Source organism: Fusarium pseudograminearum, chromosome 3, assembly GCF_000303195.2.
Source record: "Fusarium pseudograminearum CS3096 chromosome 3, whole genome shotgun sequence".
In the NCBI taxonomy this organism is placed as follows: domain Eukaryota; kingdom Fungi; phylum Ascomycota; class Sordariomycetes; order Hypocreales; family Nectriaceae; genus Fusarium; species Fusarium pseudograminearum.
The window spans coordinates 3,458,259-3,470,657 of NC_031953.1; the positions used below are offsets into that span (position 1 = coordinate 3,458,259).

Sequence of the window (12,399 nt, forward strand, 5' to 3'; positions counted from 1 at the left end):
GCTCAACACCCTGAGATGGTTATGCATTCCCATGAGAGATATGATGGCTAGGCAATTTAAACCAATTAATTTATGATATTCAGATATTGACAGTAGCTCTGGAGATGAGCTCTACATTACACAGTCACATATCTTGGAAAAAGCTCCTTTATATGGCCATGGTCTAAACACCAATTTCATCTCAGTCGTGACATATGTAGTCCGCCGGTTCAAATAAGTCGATGTTATATCATTCCAGACATCTATCAATTTGGCTCGCCTATGGCTGTAAAGCTTGTTCATACAATCTACCAATCAATCGCTAAAACATATCGTGCTCAAGATAACGGAGTCGAGTTGCCTGAAGCCACGTGTCTTACAACAAAGTTCAGGGACACGGGCTAGTAAGATCTTCCACAGGATTCGACTCCGCTCTATCAGCGATGGGCCAAGTCAAATCGCACTCGCACAAACTTCGCAGCCAAGCATAAGAAGGTTCTGCTGCAGTGGACAACTGGATGCTGGTGTCGTAATTCGGTCCCACGCATTCGGTCATTCTCTCAACCACCGATTCCACGCGTCATCATTCCAATGACAACAAAGGCAATCGTTGCGAGAGCTTCGGGGAAAAACACGCATGACAGAGTCATCAAAAAACTGCCACCTCTTGGATGTAATCCGTACACCATTCTCGTCCTGGCCAGAATTGTAAAGATGATACGAACACCAGCGCAGACTACACCAAGCACTGACGCAGTAATGAGCTTGAAAAAGTTAGTTTTGGTGTCGTAGGGGGGTTCAGCTGGGACCAACCTTTTGAGTAGGCTCTCCAAAACCGCCACTAGCCTTCATGCTCATGATCGCTTGTGCAAAAGCTGCTAGCCATGCTACTCCCCAGCATCCGCAAGCGATGTAGGCTTGCATTCTACCACTTAGTACGCTGATATTCATGGCCATCAAGACTGCGCCAACAAGTACAAGGAAGTGGACCACACCGACCTTGATCTTTGCAGCCATGTCAAGCGATTCCAGATGGTGATTACTGCGGTCAAAATGTCAGTGATTCCAGCTTCGAAATAGATTGTCATACGTACGCTTCCCACCAAATACCGCAAGAGGCTAGGAGGAGCACGCCGGCGCAGTTGGTGAGAACAGTCATGCCATAACGAGTTCCAGTCAGCAGCATGGCACCGCCGGCAGCGTGCATCACACACAGGAGTGTGACAAGTCCCCAACCAAGATATCCTGGCTTGCCATGTCGTTTAGCAATGAGAATACTCGGGATGAGTAGTATTCCATAAAGTATGGGTTCTGCGATCAGGTAGGTTCGCAGCGACGACATTTTGTCAAAGGCGCGATGTTGGTGGGCAGTCTTGTTTCATCTTGGTATATTTTGAGTCGAGACTTTTCTAGGTTCTTTTTCTTCTTCTTCATTTTTAATAAAGGTACGACATAGAGTTTATTGAGATAAGAATCCCCACACATAATTGCAGACGTCGAATTCTGACATGTCTTATGACATGATGGTTGATTGTGGCTGTGAGCTTATTTCCCATGTGATCTATCTTGGTGTTTGATAGAAAACAAAGTCTTCTCTTCCAATAAATGTGGGACTAATAATATTCCGAAACATGTCTTGGATCGGAGACTTGGTTTCTGTTTATCTGAAACACCACATTTAAACATCAAGTTTAGGGTAATATATTATTCGATCAACACCAACTTAATGAAGATGAGAATATTCTTCAGATTCTTTTTATAGTCTTCACTACAGTCATAAAATATTTGAGGAAAAAAGAGTGCAAAGGAACTCATTTGATAGGTCGAGAAGCAGTGTACTGTCGTACTAAACCGTTCATATGGCTCATCATAATGTCTCAATCGACATGATAACAACAATACTCAGACAAACAGCAACTAAAAGAATCAATCTCAATGGTTATGTTTCAGATTGACACTTTCGCACTTCATCAGTATAAGGACACGAGTATCGTAAATTTCATGCCTCAGTCAATCTTCCAGGATCAACCCGGGCATTATCGGAACATGTCGCCTCATGACGAGAAAAATTAACATGCTCAGTGGACATTGTTACGAAAACTATCAATCCATGCATTGATGTGCAAGTTGTTACTATACAGGTGTCTCCAATATGTTGTCATGATAGAAGGCCGCTCGCCGCACCGCATATAAATCTGCGGCCCGCAACACGCCGCAGCGGCGACTTGCAACTCCCGCCTCGCATATCGCAGTCTATAATGTGGGCTATCATGCCATCAGATCCCGAACATGCCGCTTTATGCCATCATGGCCCATAAGCGGCTACCTAGGCCTTGACTAAGATTCTGTAATTGCCGGTAGATCTAGTCCAGCAAAACTCATGATGCGGCTCTGCCATTGGTTCAGATCGCGACCTGTATACAACCCTGTGAGTGCACAGGTGCTACCATACTTGCGTGTTCTATGCAATTCGTGATCGATCATGCTCTGTTGTGCACTGATCATGAATCTTGATGGAGATATCGGAACGTTTCGGCGTCTCGGATTGTTGTGTTGATATCAATTCGACAGTCAGTGCTTTATACCAAATTCTCGAATTTGAATTCTGGTATAAATATCTAGCTCTGTCACGACCAAATAATCTACATCACTCTCATCATCACACAGAAACACTACAACCACAATCAAACACCTTCAACAAACATCTCTTGATCAACTTTCAATATGGCTATCACCAAGTACAAGGCTGCCGCTGTCACCTCCGAGCCTGGAGTGAGTCCATTACCATCAAGACAACAATTCATCGACTAACAATACATAGTGGTTCGATCTCGAGGGCGGTGTTCGCAAGACCATTGACTTCATCAATGAAGCTGGTCAAGCCGGTTGCAAGTTTGTTGCCTTCCCTGAAGTTTGTAAGTTTTCTCTCACTTGTTGATTAACTTTTGAATGACATACTGATATCACAGGGATTCCTGGATATCCTTACTGGATGTGGAAGGTCACTTACCTCCAGTCCCTCCCCATGCTCAAGAGATACCGTGAGAACTCCATGGCTGTCGACTCCGAAGAGATGCGCCGCATCCGACGCGCTGCTCGTGATAACCAGATCTTTGTCTCTCTGGGATTCTCCGAGATTGACCACGCCACTCTCTACCTCTCCCAGGTTCTGATCGGTCCTGATGGCGCTGTTATCAACCACCGCCGCAAGATCAAGCCCACTCACGTTGAGAAGCTCGTCTACGGTGATGGAGCTGGTGACACTTTCATGTCTGTCAGCGAGACTGAGATTGGCCGTGTCGGTCAGCTCAACTGCTGGGAGAACATGAACCCCTTCCTCAAGTCTCTCAATGTCTCTGCTGGCGAGCAGGTTCACGTTGCTGCATGGCCTATCTACCCTGGCAAGGAGCGCCAGGTTTACCCTGACCCTGCTACCAACTATGCCGACCCTGCCTCTGACTTGGTCACTCCCGAGTATGCCATTGAGACCGGTACCTGGACACTTGCTCCTTTCCAGCGCCTTTCAGTCGAGGGTCTGAAGATCAACACTCCCGAAGGTGTTGAGCCCGAGACCGACCCCTCGGTTTACAACGGCCACGCCCGTATTTACCGACCCGACGGCAGCCTCGTTGTCAAGCCTGAGAAGGACTTTGATGGTCTTCTCTTTGTTGATATTGATCTCAACGAGTGTCACCTCACCAAGGTCCTCGCTGACTTTGCAGGCCACTACATGCGCCCTGATCTCATCCGCCTTTTGGTCGACACCCGCCGCAAGGAGCTCATCACCGAGGCCGACCCCAACGGCTCCATTGCTACTTACAGCACCCGTCAGAGACTTGGACTGGATAAGCCTCTCGAGAAGAAGGAGGGCGAGGACACTCCTGATGTGCTCTAGAGAGGAAGACATGGATTTGGTTCACCACTCGCTTGAATGATGTCTCTCATTATGGATGGAAATTTGTAAGATAGGAAAATTGTGTATAGAAATTGAAACGTCTCAAGGTCAATAAGATCAAGCGTTCATCCTTGTACCTTGTGACATAAAATATCTTTGAAACTTGCGATAGAACAAAAATCAATGTTGTTGCTAATTGTCCTGATATCTTGACATGTTTGGAATGGGGTAAATCGGGATGTGGGGGTCACAAGGGCCGCTGTGGGCCCGGTACCTCCAATTTTCCGATGATCAATGAAATGGTACATAAAGATGCTCGTTCATAAAGAGACACATTCACGACCATATGCGATTATCAATTGACTTTAAATAAGAGGCCGAATCTCTGTTTTTGAAATGACTCTCATTACTACTCCCGGAGCGCCTTTGCTCGCTGGTGTCTTTCTCTTTGTCATCGCAACTTACACCCTGGTCACATCACTCTCCTCACCTCTACGTCGCGTGCCCGGTCCTTGGTACACTAATTTCACACACTTGGTTCTCAAATTCCACATTGTTACTGGTAACAGGATACACTATGTCCATTCACTTCACCAAAGATACGGTCCTATCGTCCGGCTCACCCCTTGGGAGGTATCTGTCAGTGACGCGGAAGCTGTTTCTGCAGTGCACAAGATTGGCGCAGGATTCCTCAAGTCAGCTTGGTATGATGGCATAACACCTGGCCGTGAGCCCGGCATCTTTGCTATGCGTGATCCTCATCAGCATTCAGCTCGCCGAAGACTGTTTGCTCGCGCTTTCAGCAACGGTTCCTTGCTTACCAACTGGGAGCCCGAGATCAGACAAAAGACTAGCCTCGCCGTTCAGAAGATTAAGCAGGATGCTCTCGGAGCTGGCGCTGATGTGTTTAAATGGTGGACCCTCATGGCTACAGATGTGATTGCGCATTTGTCTTTTGGGGAGTCATTCCATATGCTAGAACAGGGCAAGGTAAGTAAATGTCAGTGACAGACCAATAATATTTACTGATGATTCTAGCAAACACGCTACATCGACTCAATCCAGTTGGCCATGATCAACAGTGGCATCAGAACAGAGCTGTCTTGGATCTACCCTTTTCTGAAATTCATCCCATCCCAAGGTCTAAAGACGCTCTTGAATGCCGACAATGTTGTTTACGATCACGGCACCGTGGCAGTCAGGAACATGCAAAGTGCAGGGGATGGACTAAACAGGGCCAATCTGTTCAGTCAGATGGTAGCTGAAGCCGATGGCCAAGAAAAGACAACACTCACAGCATCGAGTGTGCAGGCAGAAGCAGGTAACCTCATTATTGCTGGATCGGATACGACAGCTGTCACTTTGACATATCTTGTCTGGGCTGTCCTCAAGCACCCTCAGCTGCAAGCCCAGCTAGAGGAAGAAGTTTGTTCGCTTAGTGATGAGTTGACATTTGACGAACTCAAAAATGCACCGCTCTTGAACAGCATTATCGAAGAGACTCTTAGATTATATGGCGCAGCACCTGGTGCACTTCCGCGTGTTGTCCCCAGCAAGGGTGCTACCCTTGTTGGTCAATATCTTTCAGGAGGTACCGTTGTCAGCACACAAGCATATACATTTCATCGTGACGAAAGCATCTGGCCTGATGCACTAAGGTATGACCCCCATAATCTAATGAATCCACGTACTGATAGTGACCAGATTTGATGGATACCGATTTATGGACAAGTTCAAGATGACAGCTTCCCAGAAAGCTGCGCTTTCCCCTTTCGGAGCTGGCTCTAGAATTTGTATCGGAATGCACTTGGCTTATATGGAATTAAGACTCGGAGCTGCACTGTTCTTTCGAGAATGTCGTGGGGTTAAGATTGGTGTGGAGATGACTGACGATATGATGGCGATGGAGAATCACTTCTTGATTGCACCCAAAGCTCATAAATGTATAGTTAAGCTATAGGCTACATGTCAATCCGAGTTAAGATTCAGCAGTTCGATCTCTTCGATAATCCATGACTAAAGGTGCCTGTCCAAAGACCATGAATCTAACTATTCTTGACCAGATCACTTCGAAGTACTTGAATATTGACATGTTTCCCAATCCTCTCAAGTGTCTTGCTATTGTTCGTGAATAGCAAATCCATCAACCCAACCATAGCTTCATTTGTAGCTTTCTCAACTCCTCTCCCATCCAAAGTACCAAATGTCTCATCAATAATTGACTGCGGCTCAGGAGGCACATTGACCTTTTCCAACAATAAAGGCACATCTGTGAAAGCATAGTGCTGAGTCTTGAAGAACTTCAACTCCATCTTGGACGCGTCAATCTTGCTGTAGAATTCATCCCACTCTAGACCATTGTCCCCGTCAACGCTCACGAGCACAAAGGGCCTGTTCTTGAATCCTTGGTGGTTGACAGATCCATAGATTGGACCGTCGAGATTAAGGCCACCGAGGACGCGATGGTCGTGTTGGACAGTGACAGCTGCAGTCGACCCACCAAAAGAATGTCCATACACGGCAACCTTGTCTGGGTTGAAGGTACCGGGAAAATGGGCAAAGAGGTTGTTTGTCAGAGTTCTGTTGGAAAGTTGTGAGATGAGAAACGAGACATCTTTGGTGCGAGCCTGGATGTGTTAGCAGACCCGATAGCTAGCAGTCAGGACTGTATACGCACCTCCAACATGACAAGCGTTGAAGTGTTACCTGTTGTTGCATATGCAGCACTTCCATCAGGAAACTCAACAACTAGAGTCTCATACGTATGATCAAGGGTCAAAATGATATACCCCATGCTGGCCAGCGATCTAGCCATCGCGCCATAAACAAGTCTCGTTCCTTGAGCACCAGGTGAAAAGATAGCCACTTGGAATTCCTTGGAACGATGACCCTTCTTCGGCTTTATGGTAGACAAGTCACAGAATTCCATGTTGAAACTTTCAATCGTACCATTTGGGATTCCGAGGCTGGCCCCGAGGCTACCAAAGACACCCGCCGTTAGGGGTGGCATATACGGTACAACTTGAGCTTTGCATCGATGATGGGCTTCGACGGGTAGGTATACTGATACCATGATGCGGCGTTTGGTGTTGGGCTCTGGTGCAAAGTGGTCGATGCGACTTTGGTCTACAAGCTCCATGTTCTTGACGGCAACATGGTATGGGCCGGGAGGTGAAGGAATAAGCAGTGCCTGCGTCGCTTTGAAGAGTGAAAAAAGAGTAATAAGTTTCATTCTTAGTGTGGCAGTTGGTGATGAGTGTGGTTTGACTTGAACATGACCAGTGATTCCGGCAATGGTCTTTCAATTTATATAACATGATGATAGTCTTTGATCTCGGTGTTGCCAAGGGAATGATATGCAAAGTCAGATGCCAAGTAAAAGACCGAGCTGACATTTAAATATTGACACAAACGACAGTTTTGCTTGGAATGGTCTAAGTAGGCAGCTACTGCGCTGACTATCATTTACCTCTAGCTCATTATTTCTCGGTCTTTCACATATATTCTATGGAAGAATCTTCCGTAAGCAATAATACGTCAGACGCGTAACTTGGCTGTGGCCGTTGTTGGATCTGAGTTAATCTTGAAAATCAAAGACCGAGCAATATATTTCAACCAATAAGATCTGTGATAAAGACCGAGAATAAGTACGAAAATGCTCGGTCTTTGTTGGTCTCTAGCTTGGTGGGGTAAAGTGATATCAGTTCACTTTAACCATCCATGCACATTCATGTGTACCAACCACTCAATAGAAATAATAATTCATGCTTTATTTAGAGTGAGCAAACTGAACTTGCATGATGTATGAGTAAGTCCTTCTTTCACCTTTGGCAGCTAAGAATTGTGTTGGTGATATGTGTGATAGTAGCCAACCGGCCCTGGATGAAACAGAGATCTACAAGCTGGATGAGAGAGTGACCTTGTGATTGGCCCTGTAGCCGCTGCCAACAATGATGCTTGCCGATGCAGATATAAAGAATTATCGTAATAACGAGATGAAATGAGCTGATAAAGTAAAAGGTATCCCAAAGAAGCTGTTGGTAAGTCACGTATTATGTCCGCCCATCCCAATTTCGGATCCTTTGACCCCGGATAAAGTCAATCCAAACAAACATAATTACGAACCCAAAGCATATCACAATACCTCCATTGTCGAATTATCTCATCATGATGCCAAAACTCACTTTCTTATTCGTCTTTGTCACTCAGGCAGTAACTCAACAAGTCAGAATATTCAATAAAATCCCTCAGGATGTAAATCAATGCGTCAAACCATGTCTTTTCCGGCCCAACAACGCAAACACCGACGTCGGCGGTGTGCTGGACTGTGGTACACCGTATAAGCAAGATTGCTACTGCGCAACCAATAAAGACAAAGCGAAACTCGTCAGCGAGCACATCGACTCTTGCGCCCAGGCAAGTTGCTCAGCAGGAGTCGAGTCGCAAGATGCGTCATCTATGAGATTGTATTATGCCTCTTACTGTATGGAAAATGGATACACGGCGGATGTGATGACAGAGTGGTACACGGGTACTGTCATTGCGGAGGCTACAAAGACAGATAACAATGTATGGGGATGGTCTTCAGCGACGAGTACTGGTAGAAGAAGCGAATTATTTGATGACGATGAGCGGGAATCTTTGGTTGAAAAGGGTCGGAAAGAAGACAGCGGCGCAAAAGTGAGGGCTGTTGATTTACTTCTCCTCGGAGTGCCTCTGGCTGTAACTCTGTTTCAATTGGTTTAGTCGTAAAAAGTCGGCGCTTACCTCTTATGGAAGACCTTTTACAAGCGACTGCGAATCATGAGACTGCGCTGTTGCCAATTGTCGTAAAATAAGTTTCAATGCCGCGTTGTCTGGTCTAAGCCACAACAGGCGACGTATGTATCTCGCACAGACAAGTACAGACATATCCATCCTGTCAATAAATCCTTCAAACTTTAGATTTGCATTCGTCAGCTTACTACAAACTGCTGTGGGCCAGAAATTGCGGAAAGCCAGACGAAGCATTAATTATGACTACCATAGTAGATACAGCATTACAGACAACTTAACTACTACCAACAGTCTGTTGTATCGCAAAGTAAAGAACAATGAACACGAGCTGCAAATCTTTACGACGGTAATATTATTTAAGCGAGTCAGTCCAGAGGTTGTTAGTACATACGCAGTTGATTCTGACAGGCAAGGGAGTTCCACCATGTTAGTCCTATCCTGGGCTAGGAATCCCTTCCTCATGGCGATCCAGAACCTTTCCCCTGCAGTCGGCAATTACCCAATAAGGTATAAAACAATAATTCCGAGCTTTTAGGCTCCATTAGATGACAAAGATTACCCGCGACGACTGGCTGAGTCGTATCATGACTGTAATTCAGTACCGAAAGAGTTGCACCACAGGGCTTTGAACCGGTAGTTGACCCACCTTTCCCTTGTCAACTTCAGCTCTTTGTAAAGATATCCCCTATTGTGGCTCATCAAACGAAAGCTGGATTTTTGATATACATTCCAGAGACTGCGATGTTTCTGATGATGATTTCCTACTTTCCAAGTTTTCGTTTATCTTCTCCTCAAGAGTCATTTGCCCTTAGCCTTTGGGAGGAAAGTAAAGATGGGTGTCTTGCAAAACTCTAGGCGTTGTTTGTTGATCGGCGTTATATTCTGCTTTAGTACATTAATTCTATCCTCGTACTTCCTCTTTAAGCCATACCCCCAACCGGCTCAACAGCCCCAACAGTAGGCTTTTTCAAACCTTTGTTCTCTCTGCTCTGACTGACATCGCCATCTCAAACAGGACTCAGCCCCAGCCCCCCGTTCCCAAAATAATAGATGCCTTGAAGCCGAACTGTCACAAGAAGATTAACACCACAGATGCAAACGATGCAGCACTTCCTTCATTACTTGCAGAACTATGGAAACCTCTGATCCACCCCCTCGAAGAACGGGTATTTGTCACGGATAAAGGAGAGCGTTTCGAAATACCAGAGAATCAGATGCGATGGAAGAAGCCACTTGGGAAAAAGGTTGTCCTCATCGACACGGATACACGTCTCAGTGCAAATAACGAAAACACCATGTTGAACGAATGCCCTTTATACTATCCAACGCTTCCTGGTAGAACAGCAGGTCATCTAAATCACTACCTATATGGTATGCTAACAACAACCCGCGATATGATAGTTTACTGACTTTGGCTCTTCACAGCTATGATCCATGGATACGACTATCGACTAGTACGAGCAGCCAATTACCCTGATCGCCATGGTACCTGGATCAAGCCAGCTGTCGCCAAAGAAGCCCTCAAGGAATACGATATTGTCGTCTCCCTCGACTCCGACGCAGTCTTCACCCACCTCGACTTGCCTCTGGAATGGCTTATGAATCTTTGGGGATTTACCAAGGAATCACTAGTCGCCATGGCCTACGACCTTGACTGGAAAGCGGACTACGACTCCCATGGGAACCTTATTCTCAACACCGGCTTCGTTATCTCCCAAGCGAGTCAACGGACACAAGACATGTACAAGAGATGGGAAGACTGCCCTCGAAGTATCTCCGGCTGTGAACACTGGAATTTCAATTGGGCCCACGAGCAGAGCGCATTCTCCTACTACATCCGCTATGAATTCAACAGGACGAACGAGATCGTGAACATTCCTTGCAACCATGCTAATGGCAATGAGTATGCGGCCGACGGGCAGTGTGAGTGTCAGGGTGTATTTGTTAGCCATAATTGGCACACGAAAGAAAAGGTACCTGAGTTGTTGAGTCGAAGTATCATGACGTCTTTGTCTCGTCGATTGCATGGCCAATTTCAGGCCAATACCAATCATTTGTATAAAGATATTTCGAACCAGACATATCCCATGAAGGGCATTCAGATATAGACATAGAATAGTAGAGCTCAAAGGCAACAAAGAGATAGAAACAATAATAATCAATTCATAGAACGCGATTACTTGACTTGATACAACAAACTAAGACACGTTACATGATAATGAAGTACAGAAAGAAAACCTGATATTGGGTCAACAAACATGATGCCACACAGAGGTTAAGAAAGTCGAGCCAAATCCGAACCACCACCAACATTGAAATAATTGTCGCATGGCTAGTTGTGAGACACTACAAAAGGGCCACATCTGGTTTCCCAAAGCTGTCTTGCTTCGCTCGCAATTGCATGACCAACATCACCACTACCACACATGGAGTTTGTAATGACCCAAGCATGCGCAGCCATAGCTGCCCGTGGCGAATTGTCTAGACCGGAGCGCGCCGTAGTATCGGTTGTAATCAGGTTGTAGTCAGCGACTTTGTTCGTGACATCCTGGAACAAAGCGGCCCAATTGTTCTTGTCTTTCGGCTCAGAATTGTACCAGACTTGATACAAGTCCTGACCAAAATACGAGTAGAGATCGGTGGCAGTTTGAGGACAATCCAGATCGTCCAGCACAGGACCCAAACTAAATGCCCACATGCCCTCTGTGAATGCAGTGAGGACTTCCTTGCCGTACGGGTCAATGTCGGCGATGTCTTGGTTGTTGTTCTTGGTGAATGTGCCTTCGGGGAACTTTGCTAAGAGTCGCATGATAGGCCTCCAAGCTGCAGCCATCGCGCGGGCATCTTTGGTACCAGTTCGATATGCCTCGCGAGCACCCAACGCCTTTTGGATAAGGGATTCGATATCCTTCCAGTCCTGGACGTCAAGAGTAGTTTCCATTGCAAAGATTGAAAATGAGATTTAGAGTAATGAGATGAAAATCAGTGGAATGGATCTCAAGGCTGATTGTGTTCTGTCGTCCTTATTAAATGGAGTGTCAGCCGTAAGCAGATGAGTCAGGTGCACAAGATACGCAGTTGGGGTAGCACAACGTTGCCGAATGGAGCCCCGAATGCTACCAAGCCTATATACTACTGCATATGATGAGGTTCTCCGTCTTGACGAGTCGCAATAGACCATGATGGGTCTTGCTGATGGGGTAAAATAGTAAGCACAAATGTCCTGCAGCAACCAATGGATTGACTCCACGCGGGAGATGTAACTTCGCGTCTACCAAAATGCAGCCACTATTTTCAGCTTTACATTGAGCCAATACAAACCCCGTCTTCCTCGAACGAGTTGGTCAGCCCAGCCGAACCGAGCCTTTTTGTCTCGGCCAAGTTGCTTTATTTTCCATTCGAAAACCTGATATGGATCGCGAGGCATGCATATCGCTGTTGTCAAGCATTCTGTCAAACGTCTTTAGTTAGAATCTCCATCTAGTCAGACACATGGTTAGGAACCCATCTGAAGAAAATAGTGAGTTCCAAGTGCCACTCACCAAATCGTGCGAATTCAAGAATGAATCGGTCAAGTGTGGCAGTGTTCTTGTGATGCCAGAGTGGTTATGTGGGAATAGCACCACTTAGGTGTTTGTTAAAATTAGTTGTTGTATGGGATACTAGTATTCGGTCTCATGTTTTATCATTTTGTTCCATCAAGATCAAGATAAGGACAATCTTTCGGTTCTGGGTAGAATGTGCCTCCC

The 12,399-nt window shown here is 45.9% G+C and overlaps 7 protein-coding genes across 7 annotated transcripts; 4 read left to right on the top strand and 3 right to left on the bottom strand.

The window, feature by feature from the left end:
- Positions 1-539: 539 nt before the first annotated feature.
- On the bottom strand, positions 540-1,321 carry FPSE_03233 (uncharacterized protein; the record flags this gene model as incomplete). Its single annotated transcript, XM_009256352.1, has 3 exons — positions 540-743; positions 793-1,021; positions 1,074-1,321. The coding sequence occupies 3 exons, from the start codon at positions 1,319-1,321 to the stop codon at positions 540-542; spliced, it is 681 nt and encodes a 226-aa protein (XP_009254627.1).
- A 1,382-nt stretch (positions 1,322-2,703) lies between these two features.
- On the top strand, positions 2,704-3,874 carry FPSE_03234 (uncharacterized protein; the record flags this gene model as incomplete). Its single annotated transcript, XM_009256353.1, has 3 exons — positions 2,704-2,751; positions 2,801-2,894; positions 2,949-3,874. The coding sequence occupies 3 exons, from the start codon at positions 2,704-2,706 to the stop codon at positions 3,872-3,874; spliced, it is 1,068 nt and encodes a 355-aa protein (XP_009254628.1).
- Positions 3,875-4,270: 396 nt separating this feature from the next.
- FPSE_03235 (uncharacterized protein) lies at positions 4,271-5,834 on the top strand (the record flags this gene model as incomplete). The annotated part of the gene is made up of 3 exons (XM_009256354.1): positions 4,271-4,864; positions 4,913-5,532; positions 5,579-5,834. 3 exons carry the CDS (start codon positions 4,271-4,273, stop codon positions 5,832-5,834), a joined length of 1,470 nt encoding a protein of 489 aa, XP_009254629.1.
- Positions 5,835-5,919: 85 nt separating this feature from the next.
- Positions 5,920-7,106, bottom strand: FPSE_03236 (uncharacterized protein; the record flags this gene model as incomplete). The annotated part of the gene is made up of 2 exons (XM_009256355.1): positions 5,920-6,501; positions 6,552-7,106. 2 exons carry the CDS (start codon positions 7,104-7,106, stop codon positions 5,920-5,922), a joined length of 1,137 nt encoding a protein of 378 aa, XP_009254630.1.
- A 568-nt stretch (positions 7,107-7,674) lies between these two features.
- Positions 7,675-8,620, top strand: FPSE_03237 (uncharacterized protein; the record flags this gene model as incomplete). The annotated part of the gene is made up of 3 exons (XM_009256356.1): positions 7,675-7,682; positions 7,895-7,914; positions 8,247-8,620. The coding sequence occupies 3 exons, from the start codon at positions 7,675-7,677 to the stop codon at positions 8,618-8,620; spliced, it is 402 nt and encodes a 133-aa protein (XP_009254631.1).
- Positions 8,621-9,482: 862 nt separating this feature from the next.
- Positions 9,483-10,758, top strand: FPSE_03238 (uncharacterized protein; the record flags this gene model as incomplete). The annotated part of the gene is made up of 4 exons (XM_009256357.1): positions 9,483-9,607; positions 9,666-10,021; positions 10,076-10,573; positions 10,715-10,758. The coding sequence occupies 4 exons, from the start codon at positions 9,483-9,485 to the stop codon at positions 10,756-10,758; spliced, it is 1,023 nt and encodes a 340-aa protein (XP_009254632.1).
- A 224-nt stretch (positions 10,759-10,982) lies between these two features.
- On the bottom strand, positions 10,983-11,591 carry FPSE_03239 (uncharacterized protein; the record flags this gene model as incomplete). Its single annotated transcript, XM_009256358.1, has 1 exon — positions 10,983-11,591. The coding sequence occupies one exon, from the start codon at positions 11,589-11,591 to the stop codon at positions 10,983-10,985; it is 609 nt and encodes a 202-aa protein (XP_009254633.1).
- Positions 11,592-12,399: the final 808 nt, after the last annotated feature.